This window comes from Pelobates fuscus, chromosome 4, assembly GCF_036172605.1.
Source record: "Pelobates fuscus isolate aPelFus1 chromosome 4, aPelFus1.pri, whole genome shotgun sequence".
Lineage (NCBI taxonomy): Eukaryota > Metazoa > Chordata > Amphibia > Anura > Pelobatidae > Pelobates > Pelobates fuscus.
In genome coordinates this window covers 53378641-53399766 of record NC_086320.1, presented here as the reverse complement: position 1 = coordinate 53399766, position 21126 = coordinate 53378641, and the positions used below count along the sequence as shown (strand labels likewise).

Below are 21126 nucleotides of genomic sequence, written 5' to 3'. Positions count from 1 at the left end.
ATAAATAAATAAATATAACCCACAATGCAATCTGGGGTGATGAAGGAAAAGGTAAATTATTTTTTTAGTAATAACTCTTCTGCCTTCTTTGGTTCTTCTTTAGTTTAAACCTTGTCTGATCTACACATTTGAGTTTGAGCAAATTTTCATCCATTGATAAGAAAGTTTGTTTACCTGCTCATGAGTTTCCAAGCTGAACTGGGCCAGACTATTAATCAAATGTAACCAAGTGAAATATATATCATTGTATACTTCCGTTTATTTTACTGCCGTTATTGCAGACTGATTTCCAATTACTTTGTGGGTACCCATGAAATGAGGTGTGATGTTCAAATTCCCAACCTCTGTGACGGCTTTACACACTTCATAAGAAAACTGTGCTACATTGTCTAAAAACACAATGTCTAGAATGCCAGGTCTTGCAATGTGGACGTTTAATTTCCAGATGATTATTTTGGATCTGGTGTTCTGCAAATAGTCGACGTCCTGGAAATTGGAAAAACAATAAGCCGTTCATAAAAACTATTTGTTATCCCACATATATATATCTGGGCAAAATTCATCCAAGGTCATTCCAGAATTCACGTGGGTGCAATGTTTCTTCAGTTTGTCATCCAAGGAACAACATATATTATATTTTTCTTTAAAAGTTCTTAGCTGTTCATTCATTCAAGGCCAATACACGCACTCTTGTGCTCTCAGTAAATTCCATTTTTTTTTTTTACTACAGTGTATGTGAAGAATGTAGACTTCGCAGGATAGCGGTTTGTGCAATAGGTTGCCCACTGGACTCAAAGATTATTTTCTGTAACTGTTTTTATTCCCAAAACATATTTATGGGTAAGTTGTCTCAGTGGTTCCCGAGTGTCTGACAAATAAACAATCAGTTTTCCTGGCACTGCAGGTTCCCTCTCCCTCCCACCCCCCAATCCCCAGTTGCTGAAGGGGTGAAAACCCCTTCAGTAACTTACCTGAGGCAACGATGATGTCCCTCGTCGCTGCCTCCTCCTTTGCGCCACTCCTCCTACTGACTCCGTCGGCCGGTGGGCGAGACTGATCCCGCCCACCGACCGAGGAGACCTAATGCGCATGCGCATTAGGTCTCCCCATAGGAAAGCATTGAAAAAGATATGGGGAATTGAGGAATGGGGAATTGAGCGACGCTGGAGGTCCTCACACAGCGTGAGGACTTCCAGCGCCGCTCTAGCACAGATAATCTGTGCTATGAGTTAGGAAGTTCCCTCTAGTAGACAGCCACTAGAGGTGGAGTTAACCCTGCAAGGTAATTAATGCAGTTTATAAAAAAACTGCAATAATACAGTTGCAATAATACAGTTGCAGGGTTAAGGGTAGTGGGAGTTGGCACCCAGACCACTCCAATGGGCAGAAGTGGTCTGGGTGCCTAGAGTGTCCCTTTAATGAAAAGCCTCTGACTGATTATTCTCCTGTGAAGAGCCTAAATGGCTCTTTGGGGGGGACGGGCTCTTTGGGGGGACTTCAGTGAATAACCCTGTTACATTTTATACTAAAGTTAAAATTCAAAGTGAATTTTATATGTAAGGCGGTGTAGCTGAACTGATAGCAAAACTAGTTCAGAGAATGTTTCCAGTAGTTTGGCTACTGACTTTAAATTTGAAATGCACTTTAAAGGATCACTATAGTGTCAGGAAAACAAGCTTGTTTTCCTGACACTATAGCATCCTTAGGACCCCCACCATCAGGGGCAGGGCCGCCACCAAAAATTTTGGGGCCCCTAACTCAGCTCAGGGTCTGGGCCCCCTGGGGCCCGCCTCCAAATACCGCTCACTGGGTCCACACACAGACACAAACGCACACACTGATACATACTAACAGACACACATACTGAAACAGACATACACGCATACAGGCATACATACTGACACACACATACTGAGACATACACACAGGCATACATAGTGACAGACAGACACACATACATACAGACACCGACATACATACATACACACACACACACATTCATACATACAGACACTGACATCCATACACACATACATTCATAATGGCATACAGACTGACATACATGCATATATACAGACATACTGACAGACATACATGCATACAGACATCCATACACACATACGTTCATAATAATATGCAGACATACATTCATACTGACATACAGACATACATATATACATATATAATGACATACAGACATACATATACACATACATAGACATACATGCATACATACATGCATACATACATGCATACAGACATACATACATGCATACAGACATACACATACATGCATACAGACACACAGACATGCATACAGACACAGACATGCATACAGACAGACATACACAAACATGCATACAGACACACAGACAGACATACACATACATGCATACAGACATACATACAGACAGACAGACACACATACATACAGACACACACACATACATGCAGACAGACAGACAGACATACACACAGACACAGACATACATACATACATGCACACACACAGCTCATTTTCCAGCCACCCTCCTGTCTCTTACCTTTTCTTTGCAGGAGGGTGGCTGGGGATGATGGGAGTCGGCGCTGCTCCCTCTTCATTGCTGGGCTCTCCCTCTTTACGGCTGGGCGGGCGGGCGGGCGGGCGGGCGCGCTCCTCCCGCGCGGAGTGAGCTGGGAGGAAGTGAGCACTTCCTCCCAGCAGCACTTGCGGCGGCTTTTTTTTTTTTTTTTAAAGGGGCCCGGTCGCGCTATACAACGGCCATAGCGCTGACCGGGCCCCTGAAGAAGGGGGCTCATCGGGTGGCCCTAAGTGTGTGGGCCACCCGATGGGCCCCACACGTGGGGCCCGGCGGCCGGGCCCCCCAGGGCCGCCGGGCCCATGACAACTGTTATGGTTGTCTTGCCCTGATGGCGGCCCTGATCAGGGGTCACCTCCCTTAGTGCTGAAGGGGTTGCAGATTTGCCTCTAGCGACTGTCAGGAAGACAGCAACTAAAGGCTGAATTAAGCCCAAATGTAAACATAGCAGTTTCTCTGAAAATGCTATGTTTACATGTGAATGGTTAAAACCTGAGGGACCTGGCACCCTGACCACTTCATTGAGCTGAAGTGGTCTGGGTGACTATAGTGTCCCTTTAATTTTGTTACAGGTGTTTGGGAATACAGGTAGACAGCGCATTGGCGCTCTGGTGGACTACAACTCCCACGAGGCCCCGCCGCCTACACTGCTAGAGGAGCATCACGGGAAATGTAGTCCTTCCCTTGGCATTGCAGCTGCTGAGCTGTGCGTTTGTCTTTCACGCGCGAATTATCATTGATCGCAGCGCGCCACCGCTTCGAAGCCCTGGATGCGCCTTCCCTGCCGTAACGCGCTCGTATTCCAGCACGAACTATACGCCCTTCCTCACGCCAGTCTGTAATCCGGCTTCACAAGCCCCGCCCCCAAATCACCGTGACGCTCACTTCCTGTCTCCCAGAGTGCCTTTCTTTCCCCGTACTCTTGGTTCGCTGTAGCCTGTGTCGCTGTTTTTTTTTTTTTGTTCGTTTCATAAAGTTTCATCCCGTTTGAATCCCTTTCCTCTCCTCGCCGGCAATCATGGCGGAGTACGATCTGACCACCAAGATCGCCCATTTTCTGGATCGCCACCTGGTTTTCCCGCTGCTGGAGTTCCTGTCCGTGAAAGAGGTACTGGGGGGCGGTGTGAGCCGGGCAGGGGCCTGGTGCAGGTGGAGGTGGAGGCCGGGGCTGGTTCTACTAGATAAGCCTGCTGGGCTGATGCAGCATATTGGCGGCTGGGCCACGTGTGTGCCGGGCCCTACCATGGAGACTGTGACCAGGACAGGCAGGGCCCTACCATGGAGACTGTGACCAGGACAGGCAGGGCCCTACCATGGAGACTGTGACCAGGACAGGCAGGGCCCTACCATGGAGACTGTGACCAGGACAGGCAGGGCCCTACCATGGAGACTGTGACCAGGACAGGCAGGGCCCTACCATGGGGACTGTGACCAGGACAGGCAGGGCCCTACCATGGGGACTGTGACCAGGACAGGCAGGGCCCTACCATGGGGACTGTGACCAGGACCGGCAGGGCCCTACCATGGGGACTGTGACCAGGACCGGCAGGGCCCTACCATGGAGACTGTGACCAGGACCGGCAGGGCCCCACCATGGAGACTGTGACCAGGACCGGCAGGGCCCCACCATGGAGACTGTGACCAGGACCGGCAGGGCCCCACCATGGAGACTGTGACCAGGACAGGCAGGGCCCCACCATGGAGACTGTGACCAGGACAGGCAGGGCCCCACCATGGAGACTGTGACCAGGACAGGCAGGGCCCCACCATGGAGACTGTGACCAGGACAGGCAGGGCCCCACCATGGAGACTGTGACCAGGACAGGCAGGGCCCCACCATGGAGACTGTGACCAGGACAGGCAGGGCCCCACCATGGAGACTGTGACCAGGACAGGCAGGGCCCCACCATGGAGACTGTGACCAGGACAGGCAGGGCCCCACCATGGAGACTGTGACCAGGACAGGCAGGGCCCCACCATGGAGACTGTGACCAGGACAGGCAGGGCCCCACCATGGAGACTGTGACCAGGACAGGCAGGGCCCCACCATGGAGACTGTGACCAGGACAGGCAGGGCCCCACCATGGAGACTGTGACCAGGACAGGCAGGGCCCCACCATGGAGACTGTGACCAGGACAGGCAGGGCCCCACCATGGAGACTGTGACCAGGACAGGCAGGGCCCCACCATGGAGACTGTGACCAGGACAGGCAGGGCCCCACCATGGAGACTGTGACCAGGACAGGCAGGGCCCCACCATGGAGACTGTGACCAGGACAGGCAGGGCCCCACCATGGAGACTGTGACCAGGACAGGCAGGGCCCCACCATGGAGACTGTGACCAGGACAGGCAGGGCCCCACCATGGAGACTGTGACCAGGACAGGCAGGGCCCCACCATGGAGACTGTGACCAGGACAGGCAGGGCCCCACCATGGAGACATGGAGACTGCTTCTTTAATTGGGAGCTCTCACTATATACCTGTAAGATGCCATGGGTAGTGCCCCTGCCTGGCATTAGGAGTCAGGGCTCCCTATGGGTCAGGGGATGGTTATACCTTCTCTATAAAGCAGCCAGCGATCACAGTGAAAGTAAGCTCTGCTTCTGTTACTGGGAGCTCTCACTATACCTGTAAGAACCCATGGGCAGAGCCCCTGTCTGGCATTAGGGGTCAGGGCCATTTCACCATAGGAAAGCATTATTCAATGCTTTCTTATGGGGATTCCAGCAACGCTGGAGGTCCTCGTGCAGAGCGTGAGGACGACCAAAAGTCATCTAAGAACCCGGACAGCCACTAGTGGAGGACTTAACCCTGCAAGGTAATTATTGCAGTTTACACTTGCAGGGTTAAGGGTGATGGGAGTTGGCACCCAGACCACTTGAATGGGCTGACGTGGTCTGGGTGCCTAGTATCCCTTTAAAGGACCACTCTAGGCACCCAGACCACTTCCACTTAATGAAGTGGTCTGGGTGCCAGGTCCTTCTAGGGTTAACTAATTGTTTTATAAACATAGCAGTTTCAGAGAAACTGCTATGTTTATCAATTAGTTAAGCCTTCCCCTATTTCCTCTAGTGGCTGTCTCACTGACAGCCGCTAGAGGCGCTTGCGTGATTCTCACTGTGAAAATCACAGTGAGAGCACGCAAGCGTCCATAGGAAAGCATTATGAATGCTTTCCTATGTGACCGGCTGAATGCGCGCGCAGCTCTTGCCGCGCGTGCGCATTCAGCCGACGGGGAGGAACGGAGGCGGAGAGGAGTAGGAGAGGTCCCCGCCCAGCGCTGGAAAAAGGTAAGTTTTTACCCCTTTCCAGAGCCGGGTGGGGGCACCCTCAGGGCACTCTAGTGCCAGGAAAACGAGTATGCTTTCCTGGCACTAGAGTGGTCCTTTAAAGTTCGATTTACCAGAGAAGGACATAGGAAATTCTAAAGCCAATACAGTTACACTGTATTGTTCGATTTGGCTGTAAATAAACGATTAATTGTTCATTGAGGCTATGCAAGTCAGGCAGGAGAGGTGTGGGCGGGGCTGCAGAAACCAAAACGAACGCAATTTAATCGCACAATGGAGGAGTATTGAGCAGTAAAACTATAGGGTCATGATCTATACACCAAAACTGCTTCATAAATCTAAAGTTGGTCCCTTTAATTACACTGCATTATGGTGACCTTATTTATAAATGCAAATAGAAATATTTGTCCTGTATGTCTGAAAAGGATGGCTGAAACATGAGACATATTTAGGGAACACTTTTTATGTAAAACTCAATTACATTTTATCATGCTAGAAGCATCTTTTTTCTGCCGTATAGTGTCCGTACATGATAGATGTTCTTCCTTCAGGTGGACAAGTAGCCTCAATAATTAAATATGTAAATAAAAGAGAAAGTAATGGCAAGAAAAAAAAGAACCAGGAATCCGAGTTACTGCAAAAATACTTCATAATACAGGGGGATGGGTGAACGGCCTATACTAAGGAAAAAAGATTTGCTGTTATTTAAGTTAAATTTCTGTTTTTCCTAGCGTACAACATCAGTACAGTAGGGATATAGCAAGTTCCCAAACAGAGTGGGAAGGTAGGATATAGCGGCTTCTAAATAAGAATGTCTAGCCTGTAATGATGGATCAAGGTTTTGATTGATGACCAACTCGCTGCAATTACACAGCAGAGAGTACTCACAGAGCTAGGAAATCCCTCTGAGTTAGGGTTAGTGTTGGTGCAGGACTTGACATACCCCAGACGCCATGGCGATAAGACATTTTTACCTGGCTGTCTTTGAGCTTGTTAAGCTGAGGTGGGTGATGACCCTGCTCTATTTCCTCTGCTCCCTTGTGGGAGATGAGCATGGAGATGAAAGGATCACAGCAGCCACTCCAGCTCTCCCAAAAGGTAGGAAGGCTGGGTGGACGTAAATTAAAATATAGAATAAATAACAATATTTGTTCTTTAGGTGACGGGCGCCCCCCCTGTGATAGCACAGGAAGGGTGTTTTTACTTTTTTTTTTTTTTTTTACTCCAAGCTGTGTCAGCCTCACAGTGGCTGGCCCTGTCTTCATGGCTGGGATAATCAAGCTTAATTTCTCATATAAAACCATATGAAGGCTATTGCGCATTCACGGGGAAATGCCACACTGTGCCAATTGGCATTCACTCTTGGAGATAATTCTATCCATGGGGAAACATTCAGCGCCTCAGTGCAGAGTGTGGGTTCACTGAATGTAGCACTGCATCGTTGCAATGCAGCACTGGAATAGGAAGTACCTCTAGTGGCTGTCTGACTAAGCAAGTGTCCCTGGAGTTGTTACTAGCAATGTAAGCATTGTCTTTTCTCTCTGAAAGGCAGTGTATATTTTGAAATATCTACAGGGATAGGCTAAATACACCAGAACTTAAGCTGCAATGGTTCTGATGATCAAAATGGCTCCTAACTTTTTTAGCTGGCTCCTAGATTTAAAGCAAATTTGCCAAGCCCTGTTAGTGCAAGGTTAATGTAGCAAGAGAGAGATAATTCGATCTCCCTCTCATGCTGCAGCTCCTGTGTGCTGTCCCTGCCAATCTTTGTCAGCAGACAGCATGATGGAGACCCTACTGGGGTCTTTTCGTGCTGAGCTCGATCACAGTGATTTAAAGGGCTGTTTGCAGCGCTCATTTTGAGCGCTGCATAACGCTCCTCTATCAGGGGCCACTAAATATGGCCCATCTGACACAAAGATTTAACCCTGGTCGCACCAAGCAAGGGCCTTTCATGCCATCCTAACTGCATTGAAGCCCACTATTTTTTTTAAGATTGCATTGAACATAGTAGATATTTATAACATTTATATAACATTTAGTAGATATATTTGTATAGCGCTACGGACTTTGATGGCGCTATATAAATAATAATAATATATCCCCAATGAAAACCTGTATGCATTTTTTTTTCTCATTGGAGGTATATCTAAAAACAACATGCCAAAGCAGCGCTTGTCTGAAGCCTTTGCAAGGCATTCCCTTCTAACCCAACGCCACACTCTAATTGCCTTAGATCCATATGGCACACATTTTCCAATAGACAGAATACCTCTAAGTTGCAACCAGGTAGGGTGGGTGAGTTCACTGCAAGTGTGTATGAGGAGATGCAGCTGTCTCTCAAATCATTATCTGCGAGCAGACTTTATTTGGAAACCAGATGAAACAATATTTTGGCTCTGCTATTGAGCCCTTATCAAACTTTATAGTGATTCAGTTTTGATAAAGGCATTTTTAAAATCTGGTTTCCAAGTAAAATCTTCATAAAGATACCCCTTTGAGGGCCCAGTTATCTGTCCTTATACTCACTTCCACTGATTGTGACTTGCATAGGTTTCCTCTATAGAGAAATCTAATTTTAAACTTCCTACATTGTACCGTGTGTTTAATTTAGAATGTCTTATCTCCTGCTCTGTTAATAGCCTGGTAGAACCTGCAACAGTTTATTGTGTGTATGTGAAGTTCAATTAACAGAGTAGGAGAAACAAAATATTTTTTTATTTCCCCATATGAAAGCATTGTTTTCAATGCTTTTCTATGGACTTCTGCATCAAGTGACCCAGTGGATTTAACCCTGCAATGTAAATATTGTAGTTTCTAAAAAAAAAAAATGACATTGCAGGGTTAATAGGATGGAATGGTCTTTAGTGTCCCTTAAAGTTAAAGTTGTTTTGTTGCTTTTTATTGACTTGGTGGTTACCAGTTCGTAAGCAGGAGGGATATATTTTATGTTCCCATGATGTATAATTTTTTTTTCTTGATAAAGTTAACTAAAGTCAGCTGTCTTTACAGATTTACAATGAAAAGGAACTGCTCCAAGGAAAGTTGGACCTGCTTAGTGACACCAACATGGTGGACTTTGCAATGGACGTTTACAAGAATCTTTATTCCGACAAGGAAATCCCACAGTGTAAGTTTATATTCCATTCCCCTCTTTGTAGCGACACTTGCAAAACAGAATATTCTCATAGTGAAGCATGAGAGGTCCTTGTCAGTGCAAAATGCCTTTTTCGTTCTTCTTCTTGTCTTTGTGATATGATACAAATTATAGTTGTGTATTACAGAGAGTCAGAATCTGGCTGTCTCCTCATCTCAACACCTGCTGTAAGATTGACAGAGAACTGTATTAAAATGGCAACAATGGTTGCCTGAAAGTGTAAATTCCACTCAGCTGCTCTTAGATTAAAGGATCACTATAGGGTCAGGAATACATGTTTGTGTTCCTGACCCTATAGTGATCCTTTAATAGTGTTAAAAGCACCATCTAGCCCTCCTGGGCCCCTCATGCCTCCATAAATATAGCAAAATCTTACTGTATTCAAGCCAGAAGCTGTAGATCTGCATGCTGTTTGCCTAAAAAAAACACAAGCAGTCTGCTGACATCATCAGAAGTGGTAGCCTGATCCAATCACAGTGCTTCCCGATAGGATTGGCTTAGACTGACAAAGAGCAGATCAGGGGCAGAGCCAGCACAATTCAAACACAGCCCTGGTCAATCAGCATCTCCTCATAGATAGGGAGGGGACACTGAATGTTTGGATGCATTTTAGGCAGCCACAACCCAGGAAGGATCTCTAACAGCCATCTGAGGAGTGGCCAGTGAAGTTATCACTAGGCTGTAATGTAAACATTGCATTTTCTCTGAAAAGACAGTGTTTACAGCAAAAAGCCTGAAAGTAATGATTCTACTCACCAGAACAAATTTAATAAGCTGTAGTTGTTCTGGTGACTATAGTGTCCCTTTAAGAACCTCCACAATCCAGTGTTTATCGAATCATATATTACGAAGATTAATGCAATGGTCATGAATCCGCAATGTAGGACTGGGATTGGAAACTTGAAACAATGGGCAAATAATTCAATGAATATAATATGATACAAGCAATTTCTGTATCCATTTTAACATTCCTGTTCTTTTTGCTGATCACTTATAGCTCTGAGAGAGAAAAGAACTACAGTTGTTGCACAATTAAAACAGCTGCAAGCTGAAACTGAGCCAATTGTGAAGATGTTTGAAGATCCTGAAACTACACGACAAATGCAATCCACCAGGTAAGACTTTTCTAATAAGGCACAAGCAGTGTTCTTTCTGTTTTTACAATTCAGACTTTATTGTGGAGAAGCCAAACTATATAAATGTACAAGAAAAGGAAGTTCTAACAAATGAACAAGGAGACTCAAGTCTTGGAAACAAATACACTACAGACTAAAGAGGTACAAGTGCATGAACGACATTCAGGGCAAGCTCCAGGCACATACGACTGTAGAATACTCTGCTCTCCCCTCTATTGTAGAAAGCAAGACCGGAGCCTCCATGATCAATTCTGCTTTTAGACTTGATCACGGTGGTAGGAGTCTGAAAGTGCAGAGTTTCACGGAAGTCCTTCCTGTACCCTTTTTTTTATTTTTTTATTTATTTATTTTGCCCACACCCGCCACCCTTGCCAGCTCAGAGCACATGCATGTACTCTGAGCAAGTTAAACTTGTCTTGGTAGACAGCCACTAGAGCCTGTCATAGCACTGCAATGTAAACCTTGCAGTTTCTCAAAAATTGTGACAGAGGCAGTGCACCCTGACTACATCAATGAGCTGTAGTGGTCTGAGTGCCTATGATGTCCCTTTTTAAGGCAAGATTTGTGAATTCACAATTCTGTAATCTTCTGGTGAGATGGTAGGTGTGTTGTCCTTCAAGGAATACTCTTTTTTTTTTTTTTTTTTAAATTCTTTATTTTGGTTGTGCATACAATGATAACAGTCGCTTGTGAGGTACCCCAAAGGCAGTCCTCCAGCGCGTGGTAAACAGTTTAAACATAGGGGTAGACAGTGGATCTAGCACATTTTTAGGTAAATAAGGTTATGAACAGTATATATTCACTTTGCTTAGGCATTTCAGTACATGACACGAAATAACATCGCTTGTAACTTTCTGGATAGTGGGTTTTTACGCTATGTCATAAGCTAGTCAAACATAAAATAATTATACGAAACATACATGCGTCGGATATAGTAACGCTCTGCTTCTTTGGAGTTTGCACAATATATAATTATTGCAGTAAATCATGCTAGGCTAAGTGTGCGCTCACCACAACTAGTCGTGCATATGATTATAGGTGTATTGCACCTTTTTATAGTGTAGCACAATTCTGTAGGGCAACATGGGGCTTATGTGTGCGCATGAAACAGTGTTAGTAAATCGATTGTTTGTTGTGATACAGGCTAGTGGGTTAACTGCACTACACAGGGTGAAAGTACAATAAGATTAAAATGGGTAACCAAGGACTATAGACTAGTTCCTCATGTCTAAGCTATAGAACTTAAGTGGGTAACTCAGAAAGGCTGGCTAGACATGAAGGGTAAGACACGATGATAAGATGTTGCTTGTCATATTTATGTTTCTAAAGTATGGAGCCATCTCTACTTGGCTCACTATGTTGATGCAATAAATGTGTAAATAAGTCGTGTTGGCATTAGCTATTAAGGTAAAGAGTCACTGGTAACGTTCTGTCTCAACGGCAGTAACTAAAGAAAAATGTTGTGGTCACTTGATGCGAGTAGTCCGCATAGCGATGGCTGTAAGCATGCCCTCCAGATGCAGGTGTGATATGTCCACTTGAGGGGCACTGAAGTAGGCCCTTTAGCCGATGCCCATTGCCTGGATGTGTTTCTTGCCGTCAGTGTTTGACTCTTCGAAGGCGCCCCTGGGCTGGGGCTCCGTTCCAGCAGCATTCAGTGGAGTGTTTAGCCGTGCGTCTCCCCGATTTGCGGTTGTAGCTTGGAGGGACAGGGTCAAGCTCCGCTGAGCGCCGGTTCTCGGGTCAGGTGAGTAGCTGGCGTGGAAGGCTGGTTTAGTGGTCTTTGTCTCCTTGATGTGGGGGCAAGCGCGGTCGCCCATGTAACATGGTGTGGCTTTCCGCCCGTGAGAGCGGCAGTGTTTGCGTAGCCTGTCAGCCTTCCCGGATGCCTGTGGTGGGTGCCTATAATGGCGCCGGCGGGTCACTGGACGTATCCATGTAGCCAGTAGCTTTGCTGCCCGGCGGTAAGACATTCCGCGTTCACGCAGCATATTCCAGAGGCTCTTGCAAAGCCGGTCAAATTCTCCCAGGGGGTGCGTGGATGGTTGGGCGTGTGTGCTGCGCTTTTGGGGTTCTCGCTGGACGGCCATCTTGGCTGCGTCCCAGTGGCCTGGTGGTTGCTGGAGCTGGTCCGGCTGTGTGGGACGGTCCCCACTTTGGTTTTGCCGCTGTGTCTCAAGCTTAGAATACCGGGATATCCCTCACCGGTGGGCGGGGGGGAGGAAGTGTACCTGGGAGACCTCCGAGCGAGTAGCTGCAGGCGGCGTGGATGTCAGGCGACTCCCTCGCTTTGTCTGAGTAGGCCTCGGGTCTATCCCCGGTTAGATACCACCGATTTCGGTCGGGATAATTGACGCTTGGCTTCTGCATTTAAGTGCTCACTTCTCTAGGTCGTCTAATCGTCGATTTGGTGGGGTGTTGCCCAATTTTGGGCCGATTAAGAGTGTTTTGGCACGGATCTTGTCTCATGTGCGACCTCTCTGCATGGCAGCTTGGCTCCGCCCCTCCAAGGAATACTATTAACTTTAAAAATGATCATATCCTGTTTAAATATTTGTGTACCTTTTAAAATAAGGTAGTTGAATTGATTATAGAACTATGTATAATTGGGAAGTCTAGGAGTGTATCTTTACTTATGTTGCTTCAGAAAGTATGCATTTTATAGCAAGCTGGGAGCTGCCATGATTGCATTCCCATCTGTTCACTTTTTGGTCACGGACTATAATTTGAATACCAGATGCATTGTGTGGTTTACAAAGATTGTCAACATTCTAGTCTCTTGGAGACATTTTTTTTTTTAACCACATTAAAGTTTGAATTTTTGCATTTAAGAGAATGCACTCTATATGATATATGGTCAAAATGTTGTGGACACCTGTCTGTAAAACAGCATGGATATTAATATTGAGTTTTTTTTTTTTTTTTTTTTTCAAATAATTTCTGGGAGTGTTTTTTTTATTTTTTTTTTTTTTTTTTTATGTTTTGCTTTTATTCATTCAGTTCTTGAGGTTAAGCAGTATTGTTTTGGATAAATAGGCCTGGCTTGCATTCAGTGTTTCAATGTATCATACAGCGCCAACTTATTCTGCAGCGCTTTACAATAAAAAGGGTCAGAGTTCTCTCCAGACCAGCCTAGTCCTTCCTTGCCTTTCTTTACAAACCATTCATATTTGGACTTCACTTTGTTCATTCCATGCTAACAAAGCAAAAGATGTTCCCGAAATCTCAAAGTCGGTGGTAAAGAAGCCTCTATAATGTCACTGTATGCTCATAATTCTAATGAAGAGGCAATGAAAAATTAAATGGGGCTAGCCCAAACTATGTAATACAACCTTGTAGCATTATTCCTCCTCTTTACTTTTATATGGGACTTGTTATTCATGCAACTTGTTTTAGGCAAATCCAAAATTGTTCAAGGTGCCGTATGAATGATAGTGTTAAGTGTCCTTGTACGCTACACTAACCTAGCCAATGTTTGACTTTACCAATGGGGAGCTATTGTGCTGCTTAGCCATTTCCTAATCTTTAGACAGCTTTGTTCACTAAACACTGACTTGTAGCAAATGAAAATCTAGCACAATTGAAGGTAAAATCGCCACACTGTGACTGTGTTGGAGAACATTTCCTATATCTCTTGGTGGCATCCTGTGACTGCCATTATGTTACTAAGTCACTAAGCTCTGCTGTAACACCAAACTTTGATTACAGAAATTACACGGCTGTGCTTGATGTTCGTACCCCTGTCTGCAGTAAATATGGTTGAAATTTTTAAATCCACTATTAAAAGTGGCATCTGTGCACTTTTTGTGAAGCTGTTGTGATATTTTAAAATTGGCAATGTAATTTGTAAGGGCTTTATTTCATATTTTGAATTCTAATGTCCGTGACACTGTGTGTCCTTTTCAAAGTAGAATCCTGGATCCTTGTAGTTTTGTAGTTGTAGTAAGACCAGCAGAATGCTAGCTGGGGATCTTCACAGACCGTATTATAGTTAAACACCTGGAGATCTATAGGCTGCCTGCTCTCACATTGCACCAATTTCCATTTGTGGTTTCTCAGAAAACGTAAACTTTACAATCAAGGCTGTTCCACCTGTAGCCCCAACACTTTAAACCACTGTATATTGTGGTTAGTCTTAAAATAGTTAAGTCATAATGGTTTGTTTTTAATGAGGATGGGGAAATTGTTTCTTCTGTGTAATTATCGCCAAATGTTTTGTCATATTCCTTTCTAGTAACTCTTTTAAAAGCGTTCTCAGAGATTTGTCTGCTTTTCATGGCTCAGAGCCTCCAGCACTGGAGGGTTTTAGTAATATCTGGTGCGTGGGACATTGTACAGCTGCTAGACATTGCTGAAGAACACCTCAAATGTTTATTTTCCTCAGTACATTTATCTACCTCCTTCAGCAGCTTCAACTGACGGTCGTGTGTAAGGAATACATTATCTGTAAATGTGAGACACTTTGCAGAAAATTGCCAATGATCTGGTCTTGCTGTTGGCGGTTATGCAAATGTGATCCTTTTTTTAAAAGTGTGGATAAAAATACATGGTCGTGAAATATGTTTTTGGAAAATCCATTTAATATGGTAAGGCATTTTGTCCCTCTGAAATATATTATTCAGACACAGAATGAGCTGATCAGATTGTACTGCATTACATTATGACAGAGTGCTGACTAAAATAATTTCTTTTTAATGGCCTTAAGTGGCTGAAATGGGCAGCACTTTTATATAATGCAAGTCATCTTCTGAATTTTCGGCACCTGAAGCTTCTTGTAAGCTGAAAAAACTTGCTTGGTTGCACCTCATTTTGGTAAAGAGATTGCAGGCTTTTAGTGTACACTAAAGTTAATTAAGGATGGGAAGAAGTCCCAAATGTACAAATCAGGAGGGATTCATGATTTGGCCCTGAACTTTTCAAAAAGAAAGTGAACTGTAAGTGCTCCTGCCAGGACTTTATGGGAAATTGCTTGCTACACTGATCATAATTTGTTGTGCTAGAGATGATCAAACTCCTTTTAGAAGCTTTACATATGGGCCAGATATAAAGTGGTCCTCGAAGCAATAAAACCCCTCCAGGTCAATGAGCTCTGTGTTGTTTGTAGACTTTGGTAGCGGTCCCCTGTTTGTCAAACTCAACAAAAAACAGGATGCTTTCTGACATCAGGAGGCTGCCTCATTGGTAATGCTGAATTCCACTTCATCCAATCTGTCAGGTCACCTCAATCTCTGGTGCTTCTTGTGACTCCTGGAAGTATCTGTTGGCTTCTGTGTAGGCATGCCCTGGTCATTAATACGTTGCTGAAGAACACCTGAAACTTTTATTTTCCTCAGTTTCTGGAAGCTTGTATATCCTGAGATAATGCTGTTAATTTTAAGCCCTCTAGGAAATACCATAGACATTAGTAAAGAGGTTCACAAACAGTCAGATGCATGCGGCAGCTTATTTTTAGTCTGCCTATAGAATAGTCTGGAATTATTTATATATTCATTCAAACAAGCTATCACCGTTTACGCTACTAAAGAAATATAGGAGAATGTTTGTTTATTTTTCCCTCTAATCACCAAATATAAATATGAGGACACCTTGAACTGGATTATAATTTTATACTAATTTGGTCTGTAGTGTAAGAATAATTTTTTTAATGCAAAGTGGCCACTGTTAAATTGAGTTGTACTAACATGAATCCTGGGATGTATGAAAATCAACAAAAGCAAGTCATTAATATTCCTGGTTGTATGCCAAGGAAAATAACTTGCTGTGTTTAACCCCTTGAGGACGCAGGACGGTTCAGGACCGTCATCGGCATTTTTGCGTTGCCGACCGACGACTGTCCTGAACCGTCCTAAATTTAAAATGTACTTACCCGATCGCCGTCGTTCCCCCGGCGGCGATCGGCGGTGCTCCCGGTGTGGGGAGACTGCCTGCAGCCCAGACAGTCTCCCCATGGCGGTTTAGGACCCCTGGGGCCATGTGATCGCCCAACAGGGCGACCACATGGTCACAATAGGTGTCCTAGACTCTGCCTGCAGGGGGACTGTCTGTGCTGACAGGCAGTCTCCCTGCTGCTGTAAAATCATAAAAAAAATTAAAGTTATAGTTAATAAAAAAAAAATATATTATATATGTGTATATATATATATATATATGATATATAGACATATATTATACCTATATAATATATGTCTATATATCATATATATAATGTCATGCTAAGTGTATTTTTATATTAATATGTACATATATTAATATAAAAATACACTTATAATTAATTTGCACACGTATATATATATTATTATAAAATACGAATAATAAATAATTTAAATTAAATTAAAAAAATTTAAAATAATAATAAAAAATTGAAAAAAAATTATATATCTATACGAAATTTTATTCTAACTGTATTTTGATATTAATATATATATATTTATATCAAAATACACTTAGAATGAAATTGTATATATATATCTATGTATATTTAAATAAATAAAAAGAATGCGAACTATTCATATGTCGATATACAAAATTACATAAATAATTATATAAATATACACGTAGACTTCAAATATATAAATATGCATATATATTTAAATTCTACGTGCGTATTTAGGTAATATTTTGACATAATTAAGTTATTTTATTGATTGCAATTTAAGGGACCTGCCTGCCAACCCAGGCCGAAAGACTAGAGAATTTAATTTGCTATCACTGTATTTTACCCTGTAACGTTCTACGACACCCTAAAACATGTACATGGGGGGTACTGTTTTACTCGGGAGACTTCGCTGAACACAAATATTAGTGATTCAAAACAGTAAAACATATCACAGCGATGATATTGTCAGTGAAAGTGACTTTTTTTGCATTTTTCACACACAAACAGCACTTTTACTGATGATATAATTGTTGTGATACATTTTCCAGTTTTGAAACACTAATATTTGTGTTCAGCAAAGTCTCCTGAGTAGAACAGGACCCCCCATGTACAGGTTTTATAGCGTTTTTGAAAGTTACAGGGTCAAATATAAAGGTCAAATATTTTTACATTGAAAATGGCCAGGTTGGTTACGTTGCCTTTGAGAGCATATGGTAGCCCAGGAATGAGAATTACCCCCATGATGGCATACCATTTGCAAAAGAAGACAACCCAAGGTATTGCAAATGGGGTAAGTCCAATCGTTTTTAGTAACCACTTAGTCACAAACACTGGCCAAAATTAGCGTTCAATTTAGTTTTTTACTTTTTTCACACACAAACAAATATGAACGCTAACTTTGGCCAGTGTTTGCGACTAAGTGGCTACTAAAAAAGTCTGGACATACCCCATATTGAATACCCTGGGTTGTCTACTTTTAAAAAAATATGTACATGTGGGGTGTTATTTAGCAATTTATGACAGATAACAGTGTTACAATGTCACTATTGATACATTTTAAAAATGTATGTTTTGAAACCGCAATATCCTACTTGTACTTATAGCCCTATAACATGCAAAAAAAAAGCAAAAAGCATGTAAACACTGGGTATTTTTGAACTCAGGACAACATTTTGAATCTATTTAGCAGTTTTTTTCATTCGCTTTTGTAGATGAGTAAAAGATTTTTCACATAAAATTCAAAAAACGTGTATTTTTTTTAAATTTTTCATCATATTTTTTCATTTTTTTTAAATTAAATTAGATGAGATTATATAAATAATGGTATGTAAAGAAAGCCCCTTTTGTCCTGAAAAAAACAATATATAATTTGTATGGGAATAGTAATGAGAGAGCGGAAAATTACAGCTAAACACAAACACCACAAAAGTGTCAAAAAGATGCCTGGTCGCAAATGTACAACATCGCAAAAAAAGTCCAGTCCTTAAGGGGTTAAAATGGTTTTAATATATAAATGTTTACATTGCTTTTATTCTATATTTTTTTCTGTTTATAGAGATGGACGGATGTTGTTTGAACACCTTGCTGAAAAACATGGGGTATGAAATTTTTTTGTTCACTTATTTTATGTGTGTGTTAAACTGTACTGATGGACACATAGACCTTTAATGTAGTAATGGAAGTATAATTCCATCGATCACTTGAGATACTGAATTGCTTCATTTGATATCTTACAGTTCAGACAGGAGTACCTAGATACGCTCTACAGATACGCCAAGTTCCAGTACGAATGTGGTAACTACTCCGGAGCAGCCGAGTACTTGTATTTCTTCAGAGTTCTGGTAAGTGTCCATTTATTTGCTATTTTTAAGCGTTATTGTGCATGTTTGTGTTCATATTGAGATTTTTGAATATAAAACATTTGTTTACATGGACGCAATAGAGGTCAAGATTAAAAGAATAATCATCCCAGAACAATGATGGCAATTTATATACTTCTTCAGAAACGCAAACCTGAAATGTTGGGGTAATTGGACAGTATTTTGCTGCAGTTTTGAAACCCTAATTTATATTACCGTATATACTCGAGTATAAGCCGAGTTTTTCCTCACATTTTTTGTGCTGAAAAACCCCAACTCGGCTTATACTCGAGTCACTGTCTGTATTATGGCAATTTACATTGCCATAATAAAGACTGGGGGCTGGCAGAGAGCGCTTACCTCTCCTGCAGCTCCTGTCAGCTCCGCGGCGGTCCGTTCAGCACCTCTGCCAGCTCCCAGTGTAAGTCTTCCGTGCTGAACTGACCGGCGCGGAGGAGAAGGGAGCTGCAGGAGAGGTAAGTGCTCTCTGACAGCCCCCTTACCCCCCACTGAACTGCCAATGCCACTGGACCACCAGGGAAGGAGAGCCCCCCTCCCTGCCATGTATCAAGCAGGGAGGGGGGGACGGAAAAAAATTAAATATGAATAATAAAAAAAAATAATAATAAAATATATAAAAAAAAACCATTTAAATTATAATAATTAAAAAATAATAATAAAAATGCCCACCCCCCACCAAGGTTCTGCATCACACACACTACACACTACACACTACACACTGCACTCATACATACACACACACACACACACACACACACACACACACACACACACTGCACTCATACACACACACACACACACACACACACACACACACACTGCACTCATTATATACACACTGCATTCATTATATACACACACTGTAAATAAATAATCAATTAATATAATTTTTTTAGGATCTCATTTTATTTCGAAATTTACCAGTAGCTGCTGCATTTCCCACCCTAGTCTTATACTCGAGTCAATAAGTTTTCCCAGTTTTTTGGGGTAAAATTAGGGGCCTCGGCTTATATTCGGGTCGGCTTATACTCGAGTATATACGGTATGTATAATAATCATCTCAAAACTAGAAAAGTGAGATTTCATTGAATTGGTTTAACCATTACCATAGAGCAAGGGTAGGCAACATTTTAGTAGTACTGTGCCAAAACAAGATCTTTAAGTCCCTTGGTGTGCCGGTCCTAATTTTTAAAGTTGAGATGTGTGTTACTGTATTCTGCTTGTGTTATTTATTGGTGCTGCAGTTGCTTTGTACCAATGTATTTGTATGTATGTGAACTATTACATTTTATATGTTCATGCGTGGTTTGTGATATTGTGTATGATACATATAAATGTGGGCTGTGTAAGGGGGCTGCTTGTACAATTGTGGAATTGTGTGCGTGGATGATATGTTACATTGTGTGTTTGGTGTGTATATTTGTGGGGCTGCTTGTGAGGGTGTGTATGTGGATGGTCAGTGGCGTTGTGGTTGTAGGGACTGTTTGTGTGTGGGCTATTTATATTTGTATATGGCTAAGCTATATGGCTGTAAGTTCGTATTAACTTGTGTTTGTATTTTTATCTATATTTGTGTGCATATATGTCTCGGTAATTGTAAAATCAAAAAATTGTGTATTCTTAATGCTTAACTTTTATTCTGTGAACATGATGCTACACTTTAAGCAATTTTCAGAAGTAGAAGGTGATCATAAAAAGTGGATAGGGGGTTTTACAAGGCCCCTTTCGTACAATTTGACAATGTTTGGTTCCTTGAATAAAAAAAAAAAAAAAAAACTTTTACAGAGGAAATGTACACCCTCTCCTCCCCATTTAACTGCTTACTCTAATGGATGAGAAGTATGTGTTTTCCATGTCTGGGATCTATTTTAAGTATTTCCATTTTCCCGTCTCGGACACACTATTACAGAACCGGTCTAACTTGGCAAGCAGGTGGGCAGCATCAATGTTTGTAATCTAAATCTCACTCGCAAAAAAAAAATCAAGTGGCGAAAACCAGATTGGCAAATTGTAGGTAATCAGCAGTAATGTTGTATGGTGAGGCTGGCCCCTTGTCTTATCTGTGACTTCCATCAGGCTTTTCTCCAATATTACCAAGGATTTAAAGAGAGTAAGAGTCATTTACTTGGGAAATGTAAACAGCTTAAATGAGGTTAATAAAACCAGGGCTGTGGTTTCATTACAAGTCCGGAAAAGAGCCTTGGTTTATTCATATCATTTGTTAATGCTGGGAGTGAATTTTGAGAATGAAGATTTAATGTCTTGTTCAGACCTCAGCACAGTAAATTTATTGTTGCTGGCCAGTGAGTGAATGTGCCATTTTGCTAGCAAATGGAAACTTAAGGTAACCCCCTGGAAAATCCAGATATTGAAACTATTCTACCATATCCTTCTGAAAGGTTAGTATGCAGAGCCAACTGTAATGACATGGAGCGGGGCCAGCTTAGTTCATATGAACCTCTGCTTAAAAAAGGAAACCAGCATACTTGATAATGTGGAATGAGAAGTCTCAAATTGGCAATTAGTGCACGTGTAATTTTCCAAACCGTATTATCTTATAGAATTTAGTTTTCCCACGTTATGTGAATCGCAAAGTACAGGTCCTGTTTATTTCTTACAATAGATCCATTTATGAATTGGAGTCTAATAATTCACTCTTAAGTAGACTTTTAGGACAAGTTGCATTTTTTTTTTTTAGGTTAGATTC

At 42.4% G+C, this 21126-nt stretch overlaps 2 protein-coding genes across 2 annotated transcripts in view; one reads left to right on the top strand and one right to left on the bottom strand.

The window, feature by feature from the left end:
- EMC2 (ER membrane protein complex subunit 2) overlaps nt 1–21126 on the bottom strand; it is a 362465-nt gene that overhangs the window by 326584 nt on the left and 14755 nt on the right. The window lies entirely within an intron of this gene.
- EIF3E (eukaryotic translation initiation factor 3 subunit E) overlaps nt 3504–21126 on the top strand; it is a 40397-nt gene continuing 22774 nt past the window's right edge. The window contains exons 1-5 of the mRNA XM_063451179.1: nt 3504–3687; nt 8883–9000; nt 10025–10142; nt 18095–18137; nt 18276–18380. Of these exons, the coding sequence (XP_063307249.1) occupies nt 3598–3687; nt 8883–9000; nt 10025–10142; nt 18095–18137; nt 18276–18380 (474 nt within the window). The 5' untranslated portion in view covers nt 3504–3597. The remainder of the gene's footprint in view (nt 3688–8882; nt 9001–10024; nt 10143–18094; nt 18138–18275; nt 18381–21126) is intronic.